This window comes from Manihot esculenta, chromosome 13 (genome assembly GCF_001659605.2).
Source record: "Manihot esculenta cultivar AM560-2 chromosome 13, M.esculenta_v8, whole genome shotgun sequence".
Lineage (NCBI taxonomy): Eukaryota > Viridiplantae > Streptophyta > Magnoliopsida > Malpighiales > Euphorbiaceae > Manihot > Manihot esculenta.
Window position 1 is genome coordinate 14663520 of NC_035173.2, and position 24707 is coordinate 14688226.

A 24707-nucleotide genomic window follows, 5' to 3' on the forward strand; every position below is an offset into this window, starting at 1 on the left:
CCCTTTTCGGCCAAGGTGAGTCTCCGCCGTCCCTCACCCATCCTTGATGTCTTTCCTCTAGATCTTTCGAGATTTTCATTTGTTTTAACTTTGTTTTGAAGATTTGAGCTTTTGAGCAAAGTTTTGGAGTTTGGAGGTTCAAGAACCCAATCTCTCCCAACTCCAAGTTTTTGGTCGTCTCTCTCGATCTTCAAGAGGTAAGAGCCGATCTTGAGCTCGTTTTATGTTTTAAATAAGTTTTATGCAAGATCTATGGGTTAGAATGCATGTTTAGGTTATGGTTATGTTTATGGGTATAAATGTGTGTTCTTGAGCAATGTGGATACTTAATGTGTTGTAGATGGGGTTTATGATGGTTTGAGGCCCCTAGGAACATGTATGCTTGTGTTTGTGTGTTGTAGAATAGGTTTGATGCATGTTTGGAAGGTTTGGAGGCGAAATGAGCAAAGGGAGCCAAGTTTCTGCCCTTTAGCAGAAACCAGGTTCGGCAGCCGAAGGACTTTCGACCGCCGAACATGGCTGGGGAGGCAGCCTTTCGGCTGCCGAAGCTTGCCCCCGAAAGGAGACTTTCGTCTCTGTCTGGCAGTTTCGGCCGCCGAAAGTGCCGCCGAACATGCATGAGTTTCGTCTCTGTCTGGGAGTTTCGGCCGCCGAAGGTGCCGCCGAACCCGCCTGACTTTCGGCTCTGGAGGGACTTTCGGCCGCCAAACCTGCCGCCGAAAGTGCCCTGTCCAGGCCTCTTTTGCATGTTTTTTTATGGTTGTTTCACGATGTTCTAGGGGGTTTTTGGGGAGTAGTTTATGGTTATGTTCAGGTGTGTTTGGTCCCTCATTTGAGTCCACCTGTGTAGGTTCGGACCCGAGGAACCGAGGACCCCAGCAGTGAGTTCAGCTGCTTCGGTGTTGTCAGAGTCAGCCAGAGGTGAGTGGAACTAAACTTAATCTTTTAAATTGAGAAATTGAATGTTTTATCATGTTTCATGCATCATGATTATGCAATAGGATGATTGCATTAGTTTTCACGAATATGCTGCATTACATCGATTGTTGTTGATGTGGGTGAATATTGGATGACCCAATTCGTCCATGACAGGAAGACCAGGACCTCATTCTACGGCCTGGCACAGAGTAAGGAAAGACCAGGATCCCATTCTACGGCCTGGCACGGTTATGGGACTCGAAGACCAGGAGCCCAGAGGAGGCCCTGGGGCAATGGTAAGTAATGTATGTTATGACAGGAAGACCAGGACCCCATGCTACGGCCTGGCACAGAGTTAGCTTGGACTAATTGGTGACAAGTTCACCCAACCCTTATGTGAATTGTCTGTGTTATGATGCATTTCATAGAGCATAGTGTTAATATGTTTTACAGTTCTGCTCACTGGGCTTTTAGCTCACCCTTCTCCCTTTACCCCCAGGCTTGCAGGTACAGGATAGAGCAGGAGTCCGGATAGAATAATGAAGTTTTGTTTATGTAATAGCTAGCAATGGACATGATCAAATTGTAATGTAAAGTCTTAATCAGTATAGTTGTGTAATGAGATGATGTATATGGATGTTAGAGGTGTACTTGACCATAGATGGTTGTTATCCCTTTTATTACATGATCTTAGAGATTTTTATGATGTTTATGTAAACCAACTCAGCATATGTTATGTCACCCATTGGGGGCACAGATGAGATCCCACAGAGGGATCAATGTTATGTTAATGCATATGTACAGGTTGAGTTTGGTTGATGTATATGGAAAGAAAAGTTTTAAATTTTTTTATGCATGTTGTTGATCATGTATGGGATTATACAGGTTTACAGGTTTCATGTCAGGCTTGCTACGGGTCCCGGCGGCCTTAAGCCGATCTGGATCCTAGCGCCGGTAGCGGTCCGATTTTCGGGTCGTTACAGTTTTTCGTTTAAAAGAAGGTCCACCTTCACCCTCTTCCCTTCTCCTGACTTTATGAGGTCTACCAGGTAACCTCTTCAATGGAGGAGAATTCATGCATTGCTCATCAGAAGGTAGTTCTAATTCTTTATCAGGCACCAGATGAATTACCCCCTCATACACTTGCATATAAGTTGAGAAAATATAATAAGAATTACAATAATCTTCAATGTTGCCTCTCTTTACCCCATGCACAAAGTAACATGTTTACAAGGGAGGCTACTATTGTCCACCAATTGCAAGAACAAGTCTTTTGTTGCAGTTTGACTGCAAATTTTAAAGGTCCATCATGAACCTTAAACTCGTCATTTCTCCCCGGCAACAAACGGCAATGTCGACTCTCCTATATAATTGTATTAAGGGAGTTCTTTACTTTTGGTGTAAGTGTCTCATCCCAATTACATGCATTTGCATACTTTTGTGCATTCTCACCATACTCTTTTGCCGAAAAGCTTCAAGTAGTGATACTATAGGCTATCCTCTTATTTTCATTATTCAACTATTTAATGGTTCAGTCATATTGTTTGTGAGGTGATCTATCTTTGCATCTTCCCAAAATGAATGGCGATACAACTGACTTAATAAAAACTGCATTAACCAGTTATAAGCTGCACCATCTTTCAATTTTCTTATTTCTCGCATAACTTTCCAGAAGTGATACCCATGTGTTGTTTTAGCCGCTGCCCAAAATTGTTTCTTCAATCCTAATCTTCAGAATTGCCATTTGAAGTTGTTAAACAAGTGTCTTGCACAGAAGCGATGACATACAGTGAGAAAGTGAATGTTAACGGATTCAACAATACGCTACAAAGAATAAAGAATAATGATTGAAGTAGTCAAATAATATTTTACTACATTAACAATGAATGAAAGTGAGTTTAACTTTTGGTGATCACTCATAAATTTGTACAGCTTATCGTTATTACCGCTACCAATACAATCTTGTAAATAGGACATAAAGAAATCCCAACTTAATCTACACTCCACTTTAACAATGCCTATTGCTAATGGGATAACCCCATTATTTCCATCAATAGCAATGGCAACTACTAATACTCCATCATAAGGTTCTTTTAAGTGGCATCCATCTACCATATATATAAAAGATATAAATGTTATTATAAAATACAGGCTCATTGGCTAAAAAAGACAACAACTTTGCTGATTTTCACATTTATAGCCTAAACTTTTAATTTTGAATATAAAGCCTCAACTTTTGAATTTATTGTAATTATAGCAACTTTTTAAATTAATTTTAACCAAATTTAAATTAACTTACACAATATGTCATATGTCATTATTTTCATCGCATAAGCAATTTGACTAACTAGAATTCAACCGTAATTAAGATTCTAAGCTATTAATTATATGAAATTCTTAGATTATATAATTAAAATACTTAATTCTCTTATACTTAAATAAAAATCTTTTTAGATAATTAGGGGTTTAAGGTCTTAATCAAAGTTTAATTCAAGATAATTAAACTATTTATATGGTAAAAATAATGATACATGGTGTGTTATATGAACTAATTTAAAAGTTGGAGTTTTTTGATTCAAAATTAAAAGTTTAGGCTATAAATATGAAAACTAGTAAAGTTTGAATTTTTTGGACCAATAGACCTAAAATATAAAAAGTATATTTAACTATTTATGTATATAGTACTGATTATTCAATATACAAAAACCCAACCCCAATCGAACATGGATATTATTTATGGGAAAATTCTTACACACAGCTAGATCTATATACCGATCCAATCTAAAATTGATACCTTATATAAAATTAGAGAAAATGTAATCCACATATTAATATGATATTCTAATTTTAAATTGGTTGGATATACAATATTTGTATACCTAGATGCATGCAATAATTTTTCTTATTTATGAAACTTAAACTCAATTATATGCTATCAAAATCTATCCAATTAATGTTGAATTGGGTCAGATACCTGTAAAAATTCAATCCCCAAAATCTATACTTTGACTAAAAGAGACATCTTGTTAAGATCAAAATAGTGAACTATATAGATTAATAATAAATATAATTAAATGTTATCCAAAATGTGCGTATGCTAAAATATTATAGCATTTAATTTGGGGCCATTCTTATCTGCATTAGGTCTACATAGATTTATAATGTAAATATATGGACTCCACTACATAGATTCATATAAAGCCGTTCTAGGTATGCACTTTCTTTTAATGTGCTAATGGCTTCACTACTTGACGATTTAATGACACCAATATCAAGCGATAACCTATCCATAGAGGACTTTCCCTAAGATCTGATACCTTTAGTCTAATCATACTTAGGTGGAATTGTTCTTATTAAAGACCTAAGCTGATCTAATTAGATGAGGTTGGTGCTGCTACTGATTTTTGTCTCTCATCCTATAGAATTGAAGGGTAGAAATGTTCATTGAACACAGTTCAATACATATTTATTCCCAAGCAACAGTATAAAAGTACACAAATACAAAGATGATACTGTTATTTCTTATTCATTTTTCCTTTTCCTTTTGTCAATATTTCATATTCACCAAAGTTTTTATCATAAGAATAAATGGACAAGATTTATACATATTGAAGACAAAGCCTTCACACGTAATGAACAATTGCATAAAGAATGAAAGAACGGATGCATCTCTTAAAAAAACTGTATGCTTCCTCAAAGCCATGCAAACTCAACTTTCGTGGGATACTTCCAGCAATTGCTTAAGATGCCAAGTGACAATGGAGAGAGAATCCAACCAGCTACTCCATTGTTCTGGTTTGGCAATTGAGACAACCATTGCTTGCAGATCAGAGGTTCACAGCTTCTTCTGCAGGTGTCAGCAATTAACTGGATTTGTGTTTTTGAATCTGCAACAATGAGAGAGAAGCAATTCAAAATGTTGTTCTAATTCCATCATCTTTCAATAAAATATAAATATTTATTGCAATGACAACTAAAAGGTTAACGATGGCAGTAAATTATTGCTTCTATATAGAGAAAGGTGTTAGGGTCCTTAGAAATGGATCGAGTTATGGGACGAGATTGAGGAATTAATGGATCAATGATTGAAGAAGAAAGTGTTTGTTTCTTTTTTGACCCATGATGAAGGTTGTACAAGCTCGTTAAGAGAAAACTTGAAAATCTATAGAGTTAAGTACTCGACAATTTTTGGCAAATCAATCATGTCTCCTTTATTATCTCAACTGAACTTAAATACAAAAGGAAGAGATAATCTCTTCCTATAAACAATGGAAGTTATTAGCATGATCAAAACATAGAGAATCACCCTCCTACAACCAAGAAAAGTGGAAGAAAATAAAGCATAACACTAACACCACTACTAATAGCACACCACTAACAGCACCATCAACCACTAGCAGCACCATTAATATATAGGAGGCAACACTACTAGCAAGTAGAATATCATAGGTAGTAACAACACATGAAGCTAGTTTTTCTCAACTGCATTAGTGACTTTGACTTGGTCTTGCATTCAATATTTTTCTTTCTCCATGTGTAAATATCTTGTATATTAGAAAGGGTATGCTAACTGTTGACTTATTTGCTGATCCTAACTAATTTTAGAGATATGATTTGATTTGATTTTATTAGGATCCTTAATTGTCTCTGTAATTATTATTTGATTATTTACTTTCTGTTTAGATATAATTCTTTGTATATAAATAGTCATATAAACCAATTGTAAAGAGAGTGAAATACAAGAATTCTCTAAATTTTCCCAAAATTCTTCACGGTATCAGAGCCTTTTCCTGATTTTAGGGTTCAAATTTAATTTTTTCCTCTTTAGGGTTTCAAAACCCTAGATCTACCTTTTTTGGTACTAACCCATCTAGGAGTCTTTCCTCCTCTCACTGCCGGCACCAGAACTGTCGCCGGCCGATCGCCCAGCTCCGACGTCCAAAAAGCCCGCACATGAGGCTCACGCGGCTCCCTTTCCCGACGCGTGACCAATCGCTTGACGCTGCTTCGCCGCTCCAATCACTTCGGCGACGATTTCGACCATCTTTCCAGCCTTCCTGTGCCGCTACCCGGTCTTTTAGTGAATTGGTTGGGCTCTCTTGTGTGTACAACCTTGGGTACCTCCTATTCTTTCACGGTTCACAAATCTTTACCATGGCAGAAGGTAAAAAGGTCTTGATTCCTAACTCTGATTCCTCGTCCTCCGGTGCCACATCTAACTTTGTAAAGTTAGGTAATGCTTCCTCTCTTAATAAAGGCTTTCTCAATTATTTTCCTTCTCTAACCAAAGATAGTGTCAGAATTGCTGATGGCTCTTTTACTCCCATATCCGGAACAGGTTCTGTTATTTGCACATCTAACATTAAATTATCATATGTCCTTCATGTTCCCCACTTTCCTGTCAACCTTTTATCTGTCAGTGCTATTACCAATGCCCTTAATTGTAAAATTGAATTCTTTCCTGATCATTGTGTTATTCAGGATCTTCGCACAGGAAAGAGGATTGGCAATGGTAGGCTGCATGATGGCTTATATATGTTGGAGGGTGATCCAAGTTCTTCGATATCTCAAGCCTGTTTTGGAGAAAATAAGGATGTCAATCAGGAAATAATACAGTGGCACAAACGGTTAAGGCATCCATTATTTTTTGTCTTAGAAAAACTTTATCCTAATTTGTTTGCTAGAACTCAGTTTGATTCCCTATTTTGTGATGCTTGTGAGTATGCTAAACACACTAGAACATCCTACCTTTGAGTCATAATAAAAGTCAAATTCCTTTTGCGACTATTCATTCTGATGCTTGGGGGCCTACTCAAACTGTCTCCTTGTCTGGTAATCGATGGTTTGTCACCTTTATTGATTGTTGCACTCGAATGACTTTGGTCTATTTGATTAAAGCTAAAAGTGATGTCTTTTCTTGTTTTCAATCATTTCATAAGATGGTTTGTACTCAATTTGATACTAAGGTGAAAATTTTGAGAATTGACAATGGAATAGAATATATGGATAGTAGCTTTTTTGCTTATTTGGAGAGTAATGGGATAGTACACCAGACTAGTTGTCCTTATACTAGTGCTCAAAATGGCGTTGCTGAGAGGAAAAATAGGCATCTATTGAAGGTAGCTTGATCTCTTATGTTCATCATGAATCTACCCAAAGCATATTGGGGAGATGCAATTCTTGCATCTGCTTATCTTATCAATATAATGCCTCTCAAGATCCTTGACTTTATGAGTTCTTTGGCGGTTCTACAAGGGAAGAATTCATACGTTGTTCCACCAAAAGTATTTGGGTGTGTTTGCTTTGTACATACTAGGACGGCAGGAAAATTAGATCCCAAGGCCCTTAAATGTGTGTTTGTTGGGTATTCTCCAACACAGAAGGAATACAAGTGTTATCATCCTCCCTCTAGGAAATACTTAGTTAGCAAGGATGTTACCTTCCGAGAAACTAAACCCTACTTCAGTACCACTCACTCACCTCTTGAGGGGGAGAATAATGAGCAAGAAAAGGTGATCCCGAATTCTGTGATTCTGAATGATATGGCTCAACTAGAAAGTTTGAGTTCTAGTAGACAGGGGGAGATGTCTAATCAGGGAGAGAGAACTGGTCGTTTGGACAAGCCAGATTTGAGAACGTATTCGAGGAGAGACAAGGCAGAAGAAGCCATTATGCAGTCTACTCAGAGTCAAGAATCTTCTCCTGGTGAGTTACCCAGTCATGAATCTTCTTCAAGTGAGTTACCCACAACTCTTTCTTCTGGTGAGTTCCCCACAACTCTTGAATGTTTCAATGACTTAGATAAACCTATTGCACAAAGAAAAGGGGTCAGATCTTGTACTAAACACCCTATTTCTAACTTTGTTTCTTATGAATCCTTATCTCCTTCCTATAGAGCCTTTGCCTTGTCTATTTCCTCTGTGTCGATTCCACAGGATTGGAAGAAAGCTCTTGCAGATCCTAAGTGGAAGAAAGCAATGATTGAAGAGATGAAAGCATTGGCTAAAAATGAGACTTAGGAGCTTGTCCCTCTCCCACCTGGGAAGAAACTCGTTGGCTGTAAATAGGTGTTCACAATGAAACACAAAGCTGATGGCACAATTGAACGGTTTAAGGCCAGATTGGTTGCTAAAGGATTCACCCAAACCTATGAAGTGGATTACCAAGAGACATTTGCCCCAATTGCAAAAATGAACTCAATCAGAGTTTTGTTATCCTATGCAGCCAACTTGGACTAGGACTTGCAACAGTTTGATGTGAAGAATGCTTTCCTCCATGGAGATTTAGAGGAAGAAGTGTTCATAGAAATTCCTCATGGATTCGCTGATGAGAAGATACAAGGAAAGGTGTGCAGGTTAAAAAAGGCTTTGTATGGGCTAAAACCATCTCCTAGAGCTTGGTTTGACAGGTTTAGCAGAGCCATGATGTCTTTTGGTTACCAACAAAGCAATGCTGATCACACTCTGTTTATCAAACATCACAAGGGTAAGATCACCCTTCTTATTGTTTATGTTGATGATATAGTGGTGACAGGCAATGACAAAGAGGAAATGACTCAACTAACAAGGTTGTTAGCTCAGAAATTTGAAATCAAAGATCTAGGAAAACTGCAATATTTCCTAGGTATCGAGGTGGCTAGATCAGAAAAAGGAATTTTCATCTCCCAAAAAAAGTACATTTTGGATCTGTTGGAAGAAACTGGTATGATGGGGTGTAAACCAGCAGAATCTCTCATTGAAAGTAATCACAAGTTGAAAGCAGGAACTGGTGAGTCCGTGGATATTGGAAGATACCAGAGATTGGTAGGAAGGTTCATTTATCTCTCACACACTTGACCGGATATAGCCTATGCTGTCTGTTAGCTTAGTCAGCCAATTCATGCATGACCCTCGCGAGACTCATATGCAAGCTGTACTTCGCATCTTAAGATACCTAAAGTCTGTGCCAAGGAAAGGGCTTCTTTACTCCAAACAGGGTCACCTCCAAGTTGAAGCTTTTACAGATGCAGATTGGGCAGAATCTCTCGATGACAGGAGATCCACCTCTGGCTACTGCACAGTTGTGGAAGGGAACCTTGTCACCTGGAGGAGCAAAAAACAAACTGTTGTTGCTCGGTCAAGCGCTGAAGCAGAATACAGAGCAATGGCCCAAGGTGTGTGAACTCTTATGGTTACAGAAGTTATTGAAGGAGTTGAGGTTGCTCGAGAGAGACAAGATAACTTTATATTGTGACAATAAAGCTGCTATAAGTATAGCACAAAATCCAGTCCAACATGACCGAACGAAACACATTGAAATTGATCGGCACTTCATTGAAGAAAAATTAATAGACGGTATCTTGAGCCTAGTTCATGACTTCTACTGGGCAACTTGCGGATGTGTTTACTAAAGGACTCAACAACAAGATCTACCATAATTTGATTTGCAAGTTGGGCATGTGCGACATCTTTGCACCAACTTGAGGGGGGGGAGTGTTGACTTATTTGCTGATCCTAACTGAATTCTAGGGATATGATTTGATTTGATTTGATTAGGATCCTTAATAATCTCTGTAATTATTATTTGATTATTTACTTCCTATTTAGATATAATTCTTTGTGTATAAATAGTCATATAAACCAATTGTAAAGAGAGAGAGAGTGAAATACAAGAATTCTCTAAATTTTCCCAAAATTCTTCACTAACAAAAGGTTTTATTTGTTCAAGAGTATTGATACGGATCCAATAAGGCAGACTTGCAACAATTGTGTGGAGCAACCTTATATCATCAAAATGAGTCTAAAAAGAGTTTAAAATCATATTTATATAAACCAAATCCACTTGGGGCGTGCTTCAATTCATATGGGGCAGATTTGGTGCAACATTTGCAATTATGGGCTTAAGATTATGGGCTTAAGCAGTATAATCAAACCTATGGGCTAAAACTACACAAATGGAAGCCTATAGTAAAGATGAAGGAAGGCTCTTGTGAAGATGTAAGTCCATTTAGCCTAATTAGAAGGTGTACAAGTCCATCAAACTAAATTGGTAGATTTGAACAAACACGTGTAATGTATGTGCCACTTAAGGAGCATGTGCAAGGCATGTGCACAACTCATGAGCAGTCTTGGAGGACGTGTTATATATGTTATTTGGACCTTAATGATGTATTTTGCAAGCCTATTTATTTAGGTTAAATTTATACTATCTTATTTGCTTTAGTATTACTAGTTTAGTTGTTTGGACCTAGTTTTAGGGCTTTAATATGTAGTCCCTTGCTATGAGTTTATAATTTTCGTCCAGCCTTGTTTGGCTCTTTAGGTTTTAGTTTATTCTTAGTCTTTTAGGGTTATGCTTAGTTTTTTCTATATAAATTCCAGCCACCTTTGTATAAGAGGACTTTTAATCAAAATTCAGAATTATTCATACTATTTGCGTGTTTTTATTATTGTGAGAGTCTAAGATTGCATTCTTCCAATTGCATCAAAAATCAAGATAAACTTATCAATTCAATTGTGACATTTGTTTTGTTCCTTTATTCCTCAATCATTGGTATTCTTGTTGTCCTTTGCATTGAATGCCATAGAGGAAAGTTTACTGTTGATCTTTAGAGCTTTTTCCATCTTGTCATAGAGTTCTTAGACTTGATCCATAGGGTTCCGCATCAATTAGTATCAGAGCTAAAGGTTAAGATAAATTTTGATTTATCTTAGTTTAGAGTTTTAAATTTGAATTTTCTTGCATTTTTTATTTCTGAATTTTTTGGTCTTGTATTAGTTTAATTTGTTTAGGGTTTAAACTTGTTTTAGTGTTTGTTGATTTAATTTTGGTTGTTAAATTAGTTAAGTTTCGTTCTTGATCAATTCGATAAAAAAAAAAAACACACAAAATTAAAAGAAGCAGAAGAAAGAGAATTAAAAAAAAGAAGAAAGAAAATTAGTAAGAGAAAGAAAGGAAGAAGGAAGAGAATTCTTGACGTATCTTTGAGGAATCCTTCTTCTTATTGGATTTGTTTTCTTGTCCTAGTTGAATTAGGACTTGAGGTTTTTTGTGTCTAAAGAATTGCTTCCTTAGCCCTAAATTTTCGGACTCTATTGTTTTAGGGGCTATTTGGATTGACTCTCTCTTGTTTAATTAATTTGATGCTATATTTGGTCACACATACACCTGTGCATGTTTAGAGCTTAAAACAATTTTTTTTTGGCATGAAATTATTAATTTGGCTCCAAAAATTAATTATACATGAGAATTCTGATTTAGTTTAAGCATTTTTTACTTTCTTACTTTGTTGAGTAGAAATATTTTAGATTTCATATTTAATTTGCTTTGTAGTAATTCAAATTCTTATATTTTGGCCTAAATTGTCTTTTCTCAATTCTTGTTTGTTGATTTTTTTTTTTTTTTGAGTTTTGCCATCTTTGTTTCTTTTACATTATTAGAGTGTTATTTGATTGTGATTACACCTTAAATTGATAAAATCAAGTAGTACATAATTTTGTCTTTGTGCTACCATCCATTTTTGTCTTGTGTATTCTTTCTAGTGTATTTGAGCTTACTTTTTATTGTTAGGGTTTTAATCTTTATTTTTAAGTTTTCTTTTGAGTTGCTAGATTGGCCTAAATTCTGAAGTTCAATTGGAGGAATTGCAAAGAGTAGTAAAAGAGTGCAAACACGTGAGAAAGTGCTTTATTACTAACTCTATTTTGACTTGTGATTTTTGTTGTTGTTCTTAACTATGAGTTTGGATAAGTAAGGAGACGATAAAGAGGAACTTGAGATGGAGATTAAGGAGAATGTTTCCTATTTTATGCTTGATTTTGCAATAAATAGCTTTAAAAATTGTATTCAACATTGCAGAAAACGGATGGATAAAGAAGTTACATATAGTTTTAGAGAAGCTATGTTGTTAATTAAGGAGCTTCAAAGTTATGAAGAGAATTTACGTGAAGCAAAGTTAGAGACGAAGAGGTTTGTTGCTAAGAAAAGAGAAGAGATAAGAAAGAAAAGAAGAAAGAAAAGGCTAAATTTTCAATTTCAACTTTCATAGAAATTGAAATTGAAGAGGAAATTGTAATGCATGAAGTTAGCAAAGTTCTTGCTTAAAGAAGAGGTTGTGATTGATGGTGGACATAGGGAGGACATGATTGATGAGGTAAAAGAGGCGAATCGAGCTGTTTTGGAAGTTGTAGAGGAGAATGGGTCACATCTACATGATCTTTCTATGATTAACATTGTTATGCCTAGTTGTCTTGTTCTTGATATGCAGGTTGTTGATGAGAACATCCATGATGAGACTTTCATGCTATTTGCACCTATTTAAGAGGAGATCTTTGAAGATGCATTGGTTCCTAAAATTTCCATTCCGGACATGAATATGAGCAAGCTTCGAGGACGAATCTTTTCTAAAGAAAGAGAGAATGATACGAATCCAATAAGGCAGACTTGCAATAATTGTGTGGAGTAACTTTATATCATTCAAATAGGTTTAAAAAGAGTTCAAAATCATATTTATATGAACCAAATCCACTTGGGGCGTGATTCAATTTATATGGGGTAGATTTAGTGCAACACTTACAATTATGGATTTAAGGAGTATAATCAAGCCTATGGATAAAAGTTATACAAAGAAAAGCCTAAAGTGAAGACGAAGGAAGACTTTTGTTAATATTTAAGTCCATTGGGCCTAATTAGAAGGTGTACAAGTCCATCAAACTAAATTGACAGATTTAAAGAAACATGTGTAATGCATGTGCCACTTAAGGAGCATGTGCAAAGCATGTATACAACTCATGAGCAGCCTCAGGGATGTGTTATATATGTCATTTGGGTCTTAATAATGTATTTTATAAACCCATTTGTTTGGGTTAAGCTTATGCTATCTTATTTGCTTTAGTATTGCTAATTTAGTTGTTTGGACCTAGTTTTTGAGTTTTAGTGTGCTGCCCTTGCTATGAGCTTATAATTTTCATCCAGCCTTGTTTGGCTTTAGTTTATCCTTAGTCTTTTAGGGTTATGCTTAGTTTTCTCTATATAAACTCCAGTCGTCCTCTGCATAAGGAGACTTTTAATTAAAATTTAGAATTATTCATACTATTTGCGTGTCTTTGTTATTATGAGAGTGTGAGATTGCATTCTTCCGATTATATCAAGAATCAAGTTAAACTTATCAATTTAATTTTAGCATTTGTCTTGTTTTTTTAATCCTCAATCATCGGTGTTTGTCTTGTTTCTTTAATCCTCAATCATTAGTGTTCTTGTTGTCCTTTACATTGGGTGTCATAGAGAAGAATTTATTATTGATATTTAGAGTTTTTTCCATCTTGTCATAGAGTTCTTGAACTTGATCCATAGGGTTCCACGTCAAGTTTCCGGTCTTCGCCATCAATCTACACCTCATGTATTAACCCAGGTTTAGATTTAACAGATAAATGGGGTTGAAGGACTAAAAACCAATCTTTGTCCAGTCAATACACGCACACAGAGCAAATGCATATTGCAAACCAAAACCAAGTCAAACTAAGAACAAAAGACGTAATACTCACATAATCATTGGAGAGAGTCTACAGTTGGTAAAGCAAGAAAGAGAGCAAAATTTCATTCCACATATCAGGTACTCCAGGTAGACACCAGTGGCTACAATCAGCTATAGGTGAGTTGTCATTCCACTTGCCAACATGTGCATCACTTCTGAAAGCTGACATGGAGGTAATATTTAGTATGGTTACAGGAACTGTCATATTTTTTACAATCTCCCAGGTGGCATCTAAAAATAGTCTTCTCTCCTTCCCTCTGGTTTCTGATAATGGTTGCCTGGACACATTGCAAAACCTATGGGATTGATCACTGATACACATATCAAAGACCATTATAAGTGTCATGTTGAAGTGAGCACATGTGCGACTTATAATCAAATTAAACCAACAGATTTTAGCATATGGATGAAAAATGCCTCGGAAAACAGCCAAACACCACATTTGAAAAACATAAAAGTCAATTTCAGAATACGCCTTTTGGGACGACAATGAACAGTTGAAGAGGAGAAGTAATGCTTGTGGATCTGTGGTTGAAGGTGGGCACAATTCAGATTAAACTGAAAAAATTGACAAACCAATTCAATTTAGAGATTCAGTTTGGTTTTCATTTTTTTATTTTTTTATTTTTTCACTTATCAGTTCAGTTCAGTTCCATAGAAATAGAAGATGGAAAACGGAAACAAACCAAACTATAAAACACAATGGTTTTTTAACGCTATCGCTATTTTGAGTGGTCTCTCATCTTTGCTCTTTCTGCAGTCAAACCACGTTTCTCTTCCCCCATTCCAGTCTTCCTTTTTTCATTCTCCACTCTCAACTCTCTCCAGTCTCCAACTCTCTGTTACTCCATCCATTGTTAGCCATGCAAACATAGTCCACCAGAAACTATAATTTTCAATAATCTTCCTTCCTGGCAGTCTCTCCCCTCGATTTGATAAGAATAATAAAGCATCTATGTAATTTTAAGTTGCTGGCAGGTAGCTCAATTTGTAGGTTTTAGATCCAATGGAACTGAAAGAGGATATGGGCAGGAGAGTTATGACTTGGGTAAGCATCGCAGTGGGTTCATGACCAGACTGAAAAAGGTAAAGACTGAAAAAGGTAAATGGATAGACTAGAGAAGAAAATTGAGGAAGGAGATTAGGAGGGACCCCATATTTTGGGAATAAGCAGAAGCGGACAGCAGACAAGAGTATTGAGGGTTGATTTTGATTATCAATTTTGCTGCTTAAGGGCTTGTTTGGTTTAACTCGTGGATATAACTATTAGCTGATTATAACTTGTAGATGATATCTGATTCTAACTATCTTAGGCGTTTGGTAAACTATGCCTAACATGTTAACATAACTAATAAGGATATATATCAATTCATTATATTAATAAAATAAATATTAATTTATTAATTTACTATACAACATATATAACAATTAATAAATTAAATATATTTTTTTCATACATATATATAATTTTTATAATATAATAAAGAATATTATAAATTTAAGAAATATTACAACTATTTTAATTATCATTTATAGTATTTTTAATTTATTTATTATCTCTTGTAATTTTAAAAAATTTATTGATAAAAATTTTAATTTATAAAATTATAATTAATAAAATTTTTAAGGTTAATATGGTCAAAATAAAAAATAAAGTCTAAACAGCTATCTACTAATAAGAAATAACTCTAATTGTTGAGCTTATTCCAAATGCAGCTAATTTGAAGCATATCAGCTGCCTAAAAAATTTATCAAATACTTTGATTTAGCTATTTGAATGCCTATTAGCTATCAGCATCTAACAATTAAACCAAACACCCCCCTAAATCTGATGGTGCTTTTTGGCATGAGAAATTGGCAAAAGAAAGAAAAGAGGAAGGAAGAAAGAAACAAAGAAAGAAAGAAGGCAGAGGTCTCGATCTTGCTGTTTAAAATTCTATTGCAACATATATATACATATATATTCTTTCCAAACTTTTTTTGAATCTGGAATTTTATTTTCATATAAACTTCTGATTTTGGTTTAAGAATCGAACTGATTAATGCCCTTATAGAGAATTGTAGAAAGGGATATGAAACTAAATTCAAACACTTCTCACTATCAGATTCTCCCTTCCTAAAACCAAACCGCCGAAACATTCCAATATGGTTTGTGTAATACCCGGCTAAGTTCTGGCGTCGGAATTTCAACCTTCCGATGAAATCCCCGTTGGAATCCGGAATTTCCGAAACTGGAATCCCCTTAGAAGGGTAAAATAAGTTTTTTTATAAAATGAATTTGAAAATTTTTAAGGTTTTAAGAAAGAAAGAAAAAAGTTTTGAAGAAAAATGCTTTGGAGGGGAAAATCCAGGTTCGGGCGCCAAACATGGTGCAGCCGCGGGAGCTCTCCTTTCGGCCCCCGAAGGTGGTCTGGCCAGCCATCTATAAGAGGCCTCCAGTCCGAAAATGGGACAGTTTCTCTCTCCATTTTCGGGCAAATGTGAGTTCTTGCCCTTCCATTGTTGATTTTTTGTTCTTTCTTCAAAATATTCATGATAGTTTTCTTTACCTTGTAATCCCTGTTAACATGATATTTATGTAAAAGTTTTAAATATGTTTTATGTTTGAACCAAGCTTGAGGCGTGTGATGTTAACCATACTAGAGCATTTGATGAGTGCTCTAGTATGAGTTTTATGTTTTCAGTATGATACATACACAGGTTGAGCTCGGTTTCATGGAAATGTTTAAGTTTTTGTTATAATGTATGATCATGTATGGGATTTTATCAGGTACACAAGATGTATAGTAGGCTTGCTACGGGTTCCAGCAACCTTAAGTCGATCTGAATCCTAGCGCCGGTAGCGGTCCGATTTCCGGGTCGTTACAGAGTGGTATCAGAGCCCTAGGTTCATATGGTCGGACCTAGAGTGTCGGACTCATAGATGATATAGAAGGGCAAACACAATAGGAAAAAATCATGTCCACTAGGATAGGATATAGAGTCCTGTCTTAATGAATGAATGATGATGTGTAATGCCATGATAGTATGCATGTGCATTAATGATGTGTATGTATATGATGTGGGTTCATGTGTATCCGCATGAACTATATGATGCTAACGTTTATGTGTTATATGTTGTTTTTCAGAAAACAGAATGCGAGGCTCACGTCGATCTGCACAATTGACAGGAGCTCCACCTGAGAATGAGGGTATAGACGCCCTTCCCCCTGCTCTGCCAAGAGCACGGTCAAGTAGAACTAGCAGAGGAGAAACATGAAGGAACCCTAGAAGGTCTTTTGATGTAAACAGGAGGAGAATAGATCCGGGTAGGATGTCTGCGGATGTGAGGGAAACAGTGGAAGATGATCAAAGAAGAGATGAAAGTTTGGGTGTGAGTATGTCAGAAGAGGGTATGGAAAATCCCAAGGAGGCGCTCAGGCCTCAGGTTTTGCTCACCCACCTCAGTACCAACCATGGTTTCAAATCGCGGTCGCGGCCCCGTTCGCGATTGCGGTCGCGGGTAACGGAAACAGGCCTGTAACGGTCATAACGTAACGGTAACGGCCTGTCGCGGCTCAAATTTTTTTAGAAAATTTGTAAAGTCCATGAAATTAAAATATATTGAAAGATATAACGAAAATTAAGTTATACAACTTATAAACAAGTACAAATATATTGAATAAACATAAAATACATAAATTTTAAACATTATATGTAGTAACTTACCTCAATTACCACCAGAATGAGCGTCTAGCAGGTTCTTGAGTAGATCCACTACCTTCATTTTGTGATTGAGAGCTTTGATCTTGATGATATTGATAGTATTGTGATGGATCAAAGCTGAAGAATGAACCCATACCAAATTGATCACTAGGATTGGATTGGGTTTGAGTGTGGGAGAATGATTGCTCTGACAAAGGTAAATCAGAATACGATGGAGGAGACTGATATGGATATGAATTTGAGTATTCCCATTGAAAATTTCCTCTATATCCATAATCACTAGTAGAGGTTGCTTCCATTGAAGATTCACTTGCACCATAAGTCCCATATCCATAATTATCTGCATCCATAGAATACTCTCCATGTGCAACACCTTTTCCCTTATCACTGCTACCACCAGAACCACGGGATCTGTGATATGTATGTTGCAAAGTTGGAGCTGGAGCTGGAGCTGGAGATGGAGATGGAGATGGACTATGCCTCTGATATGAAGAGGGATCATCATGTGATTGTAATGAACTAGTAGCTCCACGACCTTCACCTCTTCCACCCTGACCACTACCACCATCATCATCATCACTGGAACTAGATAGTTTAAAAGAATCTTCAGGTTCAACATCACCACTGCCTCCAATATTATGTCCATGAGTTGGAGCATTAACTTGTTGTGATTGTGATGGAGCGGGCTCATCCTCCTCTAGCCAAGGATTTTCTTCACCATCAAGTACAGGACTTTCCCTTTCCTCCAACCAAGGATTTAGTGGATCATCTTCCTCGAAAATGTAATCCAAATTAATTGGATTATAACTCTTTTCTAGCTCATGCTGACTCTTTCTGCTCAAATTCCTCAACTTCAGCCGCATATTGTAGTGAACAAAGACGAGTGCATGCAATTTTTGATACCGTAATCTGTTCCTCGTCTTTGTATGTATAAGTGAAAAAGTGCTCCAATTTCTTTCACAATTAGATGCAGAAGTAGTTTGACTCAACACTCTTACTGCAATTCTCTGTAGTTCAGGAGCACTTTCACCATAATGTATCCACCATTCAGCTGCATTAAAACATATAATAATTTTATATTTTAGAACACTAAAAATATAACATAATGTGTAAATCTTATATTTTTACCTGGATCAGTGAATTTAATGGCTTTTTGTGCCAAGGCGGACCCAAAACTCTCCATTTTATGCTTATAAAGTTGTGTCTACACCAATAAAAAAATTATTTGCTTTATTATACTGCTAAAAGTATTTACTAAAATTATTCAAGTTAGCTATATATTATATACTTACTTGGTTCAATGCATTGGCTTGATTTACCAAATCACTCTCTAGCCTTTGAATAACATTTTTAAGGCCTGCCATAATTTCACTATCATTTCCAATATCGTGTGGACCATACTGATATTGAGGATTCAAAAAATATCCTGCAAATCATAAAAAAATTATTAAAATTTATAAGATATAGAAATTATTAAAGTATTAAGTTTATGTGCTTCTTACCAGCTGCATGCAAATCATGATGTAATTGAAAATTCCAACGAGCATCAATAATTTTCCAGTAGTCTATGTAACTTCTGGAATTTTGCTTAATGGCCAATTTTGCTCGTTCCATTGCTTCATATATAAATCCCATTGTTGGTTTTTCGTCACCATCCACTAATCTCAACACTTTAAGCAATGGCTCTTGAATTTTCATAATTTGCTCGGCTTTCTCCCAAAAATTTCTTCCCTCTCTATCCAAGCTAAGAACAATTTTCTTAGCTTCATAAGCTGGTCCACTGGTAGCCTGGCCATATTTACTTCCTACCCATTGCTCGGATTCAAACATGTTTCTTAACCCCGTTCTACATCGAAGAAGACTTTCCAATGCAATAAAATTAGTTGCAAATCTAGTAATCCCGGGGCGAATTATATCTCGACCATCAGTAAATTTCTTCATGTAATTTACCACCCAATTATGATTGTAAATAAATTGGGTGATAACTTTTCCTTGCTCAATGACGGTCTTTATATTCTTCCTCTTTCCAAAATCTTCTAAAATTAAATCAATGCAATGTGCACTGCATGCTGTCCAATACAAATTTGGAAACTTCTCCATCAACTTTTTGCCACCAGATTTAATAGCAGCTTCATTATCAGTCACCACTTGGACAATTTTGCTTGGGCCAATTTCTTCAACCACCTCCTTCATGATCTTGAAGTAATATTCTCCATCTTTTCGTTCAACATTACTTGCATCTATGGATTTATGGAACACTGTTCCACGAGGAGAGTAGACTAGAAAATTAATTATACTCATTCTGGTTGGCCCGCTCCATCCATCACACATAATGGTAACTCCTCTTTCATTCCACATGCCCTCAAATGAAGCAATATATTTCTTCATTTCTTTGTATTCATTTTTCAAGTATACTTCAGAGATCTCATATGCTGAAGGTGGTGATACATTAGGTCCCACTTCAGCGGCCGTTCTGAGTAATGGCTTTGTCCATGGTGACTCAACCACACTAAAAGGTAATCTGTTGTGGATAACAAAATTACCAAAGGCTTTAAGCAACTTTTCTTTCTGCGACTTAAGCCATTTGGTTTTAATCTTTGTTTGTTTCTGACTTCTGTTCTTTTCTATTTCAATTTCAGCTGCTGCTAATCTAGAAGCAGGTGTTGATGTTTGCTCGACAAATCTTGATGCTTCTCTACCTCTTTCACGAACGGTCGCTGAACGACTAATTCCCGAGCGAGGAGGAGCTTGATGGCTACTCCCACCACTTTCATAATGAGAAGCTCTCCTTCTATAAGCATCTTCATCAAACTGCCGCATGCTTTCGCGTCTCGCAATTTCTAGTTCGATATCTTCTTCGTCTGAATCTGAACCCTTAACTTCTGTCATCTTCATGATTTCATCTTCCAACTCCCTTGCCCTCTTTGCTTTATCCCTTTTTGCAGCTTCAAAACCCCTCAACATATTTCCCATGTCTTTTTTTACTTGCGCAGAAACTTTTTGACAACCAGCAACTTGCCCCGGTATATTTGCCAAATGCTGCTTCAAGCGAGTTATCCCCCCAGTTATTTTTTTACCACAAAAATTACAGGTCATTTCTCCTTTTTTTCCCGTAGGAGTGGCAAAATTCCATCCAATATCTTGACTTGGTTTATCAGATCCCCCTCTCGGCATTTTCAAATTATCAAATAATATACTGTAAAATAAAAAATATATTATCAAATTAATGTGCAATTTAAATTAAATTCAAATTAACGTGTAAACAAAAAATATATTATAATAAAGTAAATTGTATGCTGTAAGCCTATAACTTGTAAAGTTCATGAAATTAAAAGGTATAATAAAAATTAAATTATATAACTTAATAATAAGTACAAATATATCAAATAAATATAAAATTCATAAATTTTAAACAGTAACTTACCTCAATGGAGGCTGGAAATAAGTATGGATTATGGAAGAAAAAAACTATGGAAGAAGAAGAATTGAAATGGAGGAGAAGTGCTGCTGCTGCTTGCTGGAGGCTGGAGGAAATGGAGGAGAAGAAGTGCTTGCTGGTTGCTGCCTGCTGGACTGGAGGCTGGAGGAAATGGAGAAGAAGTGCTGCCTGCTGGAGAGACTCAAGTGCAGAAGTGCTGGATGGAAGAGAATAAAAAGAAGTAGAAAAGGTAGAGATTTTTCACGTGAAGCACAGGCTGGAGCTGCTGGACAAACTCTGCAAGATTCCTGAAGCTGCTGGAGCTGCTGGTTGCTGGACAATAATGCAAGATTCTGATATAAAGTAAAGTAACGGCCGTTACGGCCGTTACATAACGGCTGGTAACGGCCGATAACGGCCGTTACCGTTGCGTAACGGCCGTAACGGCCATTACGGCAACAATTTTTTTTTGCCGTTAAATAACGGCCGTAACGGCCACGGTAGCCTCCTTTACCTGTAAATAACGGCCGTTACGTTACGTAACAGCCGTTATTTGAAACCATGGTACCAACCCTACCCACAGGGACCAGGGTATCCGATGGGAGGCACATTGGATTTCTCTAGCTACAACCCATATCCCTCATTCATGCCCTATCCTCCCTACTACCCTCTATATCCACCCTACCCGATGTTTTCACCCTCACCTTTTTATCACAATCCAGCAAACCCTAACCCAGGGAATGCTGCACCTCCTTCTCCCCCAGTAGAGCCAGTGGTTCCTGAAACCCAATCATCCAAACCTAACCCATCAGCTGGGAGCAAGGTGAAAATGACGGACTATCTGAAGTTGGATGCTCCCAAATATACAACATGTGATGATCCGTTTGAGTACCTCAAGACGGTGAAAATGATAATTGATGAGTTGGGGCTAGTGACAACAGAGCCATTCAGATGATGGGATTCACTCTTAAATGCAAGAAGGCAAAGGAGTGGTTCAAAAATTATGTGGACCCGAGACTGAACAGCCTATCTTGGGAACAGTTTGCTAATGAATTTGCAGGATGGGTTTTTCCAAATAGTTCGAGGGAGTTGAAGGTGATAGAATTTGAGCAGTTGAGACAAACTGAAGAGATGAGCGTGGATGAGTATACAGACAAGTTTCTGGAGTTGTTTCAGTTTACGGATCAGGCATATGACACTAACCAGAAGAAGGCCAGGAGGTATACCATGAGACTCTACTCTAGGTATTCCTCCCTAATCTTAGCAGCAGAGAGGGAGAGTTTCCACACTATTGTGGATGCAGCACGGAAGATGGAGGCTAGTGCCATCATATAGGGGACAGTTAAACAATAGGTGGCACAGTCCTCGGGTTCCAAAACCCCGGGAACAGGGAATATTGATCTCTCCTCTCTGAGTGCAGCCGCCACAGAAGGTAAAAAGTGGACCAGGTCCACTAAGAAGCCCAAGAAGAACAAGTTCTGGAACCGGTTGAAGTATGGTATGGGAATGGGTGGTGGTTCAAGCTCTGGTTCAGATAGCTCCGAATGTATGAGGTGCGGTAAGCCGCACAAAGGGGTTTGTCGGTTTGGGACTACAGCATGTTTCAGATGCGGACAGGAGGGGCACATGGCACGTGAGTGTCCCAGTGCAGCTAGGATAGCACAGTCCCAGCAGACAGCTTCTGGCAGGGTGGCGCAGCCAGCAGCTTTGACCACATCTCAGGGCAGAGGGCGAGGTAGAGGCAGAGGGAGAGGGACAGCATCTTCTTCAGCAGGTTCCCAAGGAGAAGGTCCTTCAGCTTCGGCGCGAATCTGCACCATGACACAGCAGGAGGCAAATACGTCAAACACGGTGGTGTCAGGTAAACTCACTATTGGGTGTTCTGATGTGTATGCTCTTATGGACCCTGGTGCCTCTCATTCTTTTGTTTCTCCGAGAGCCATAGAGAGTTTGGATTTGATAGCTTCTGGGCTAGAGTGTCCTCTTTGGGTCAGTAGGCCCAAGTGTGATCCATCTGTGATAGAGTCAGTCTGCCGGTTCAGTCCAGTTTTTGCTGAGGGTAGATGCCTTCCAGCTGACCTTGTGGTTCTAGATTTGACCGATTTTGATGTCATTCTAGGGATAGATTGGCTCTCTACTCATGGTGCTGCCTTGGACTGCAGAGACAAGGTAGATAGGTTCAGAGAACAAGATGGGTCAGAGATTGTCCTCAGAGGAGACAAGATAGGGATATCTAGAGGTTTGATATCGGCCCTACAGGCTCATAGGTTGCTTAGGAGGGGTTGTCAGGGGTTTCTTACTCATGTCAAAGAGCTTAACAGTCAGGTTAGGGAACCAGCTTCAGTGCCGGTAGGCAGAGAGTTTCTTGATGTTTTCCCGAACGAGCTACCAGGTTTACCACCTGCTTGGAAGATAGAGTTTGAAATTGAAGTAATGCCAGGAACCAAACCCATCTCTATTCCTCCCTATAGGATGGCACCTGCAGAGTTAAAAGAATTGAAAGAATAGTTGCAAGAGTTGGTAGATAAGGGTTTCATCCGACCTAGTACCTCACCATGGGGTGCCCCAGTTTTGTTTGTGAAAAAGAAGGATGGATCCCTAAGGTTTTGTATCGACTATAGACAGTTGAACAAAGTCACTACCAAGAATAAGTATCTGTTACCCAGGATCGATGATCTGTTTGACCAGCTAGCAGGAGCCGGTTGTTTTTCGAAGATAGATTTGAGATCCGGGTATCATCAGCTGAGGGTCAGAGAGGAAGACGTACCCAAGACAGCCTTCAGGACCAGATATGAGCATTATGAGTTCCTAGTGATGCCGTTCGGGTTAACCAATGCCCCTACAACATTCATGGATCTCATGAACAGAGTTTTTAGTCAGTTTCTGGATCACTTTGTTATTGTTTTTATTGACAATATCTTGGTGTATTCCAGAAACGCAGAGGAGCATGCCCATCATCTGAGGATTGTGTTGCAAACCTTGAGGGAACACGGCTTGTATGCCAAGTTCTCTAAATGTGAGTTCTGGTTGAGGAGTATCTCTTTCTTGGGGCATGTGGCGTCAGAAAAGGGAATTGAGGTGGACCCCAAGAAAGTAGAAGCTGTAGCTAACTGGTCCAGACCCACTACAGTGACAGAGATTAAAAGCTTTTTTGGTTTGGCAGGTTACTACAGGAGATTTGTCCAGGATTTCTCAAAAATTGCTACTCCTATGACCAGATTGACCAAAAAGAATCAGAGGTTCGTTTGGTCGGAACAGTGTGAAGAGAGTTTCAAAGAGCTGAAGAAAAGACTAACGTCAATACCGGTGTTAGCTCTGCCTACGAGTAATGAGAATTTCACAGTGTGTTGTGATGCATCCCGAGTGGGACTAGGTTGTGTGCTAATGCAAAATGAGAGGGTAATTGTTTATGCTTCTAGACAGCTAAAGAAGCACAAGTTGAATTATCCTACACACGATCTAAAGATGGCACCTGTGATCTTTACACTCAAGATGTGGAGGCATTACCTGTATGGGGTAAAATGTGAGATCTTTACAGATAATAAGAGTTTATAATACATCTTGAGTCAGAAAGAGTTGAACCTGAGGCAGAGAAGGTGGGTAGAACTGCTTAGTGATTATGATTGCAAGATCCAGTATCATCCGGGTAAGGCAAATGTAGTAGCAGATGCTCTCAGCCGGAAATCACTTGGCAGTCTATCCCATATCTCAGTAGAGAGAAGACCGGTGGTGAGAGAATTTTACAAGCTCATTAATGAGGGTTTACAGTTAGAGTTGTCTGGTACAGGTGCACTAGTGGCTCAGATGATAATGTCACCCGTGTTTCTGGAGCAGGTGGCACAGAAACAGCATGAAGACCCTGAGTTGGTAAAGATAGCGAGAACTGTTCAGGCAGGCAAGAATGATGAGTTTAGATTTAACAACAAAGGGATCCTCCGTTACGGAAATAGATTATGTGTACTAGATGACGTGAGTTTGAAGGGAGACATTATGAGAGAGGCTCATAATGCTAGGTATAGTGTTCACCCTGGGGCCACCAAAATATATCAAGATCTGAAGAGAGTTTACTGGTGGCCAACTATGAAGAGGGAAGTGGCGCAGTTTGTGTCTGCTTGTGAAATATGTCAGAGGGTGAAGCTGGAACATCAGAAGCCA

The 24707-nt window shown here is 37.8% G+C and overlaps 2 protein-coding genes across 4 annotated transcripts in view; both read right to left on the reverse strand.

The window, feature by feature from the left end:
* Window positions 1-1925: 1925 nt before the first annotated feature.
* LOC110629961 (protein trichome berefringence-like 7) overlaps window positions 1926-24707 on the reverse strand; it is a 34591-nt gene continuing 11809 nt past the window's right edge. The window contains exons 3-4 of one of the 3 annotated variants that reach the window (XM_021777197.2): window positions 13440-13740; window positions 1926-2683 (exon numbers count right to left, since the gene is read on the reverse strand). In XM_021777197.2, coding sequence (XP_021632889.1) covers window positions 13458-13740 — 283 coding nt within the window. In that variant the 3' untranslated portion in view covers window positions 1926-2683; window positions 13440-13457. Of the gene's footprint in view, window positions 2684-4358; window positions 4806-13439; window positions 13741-24707 lie in introns of those variants that run through there. The other 2 variants (XM_021777199.2, XM_021777196.2) reach the window with 2 other exon arrangements.
* LOC110629960 lies at window positions 16913-20994 on the reverse strand. The gene is made up of 5 exons (XM_043949181.1): window positions 20559-20994; window positions 18637-20330; window positions 18427-18560; window positions 18263-18338; window positions 16913-18185 (listed from the first exon to the last, which is right to left on the reverse strand). The coding sequence occupies exons 2-5, from the start codon at window positions 20306-20308 to the stop codon at window positions 17143-17145; spliced, it is 2925 nt and encodes a 974-aa protein (XP_043805116.1). The 5' UTR covers window positions 20309-20330; window positions 20559-20994; the 3' UTR covers window positions 16913-17142.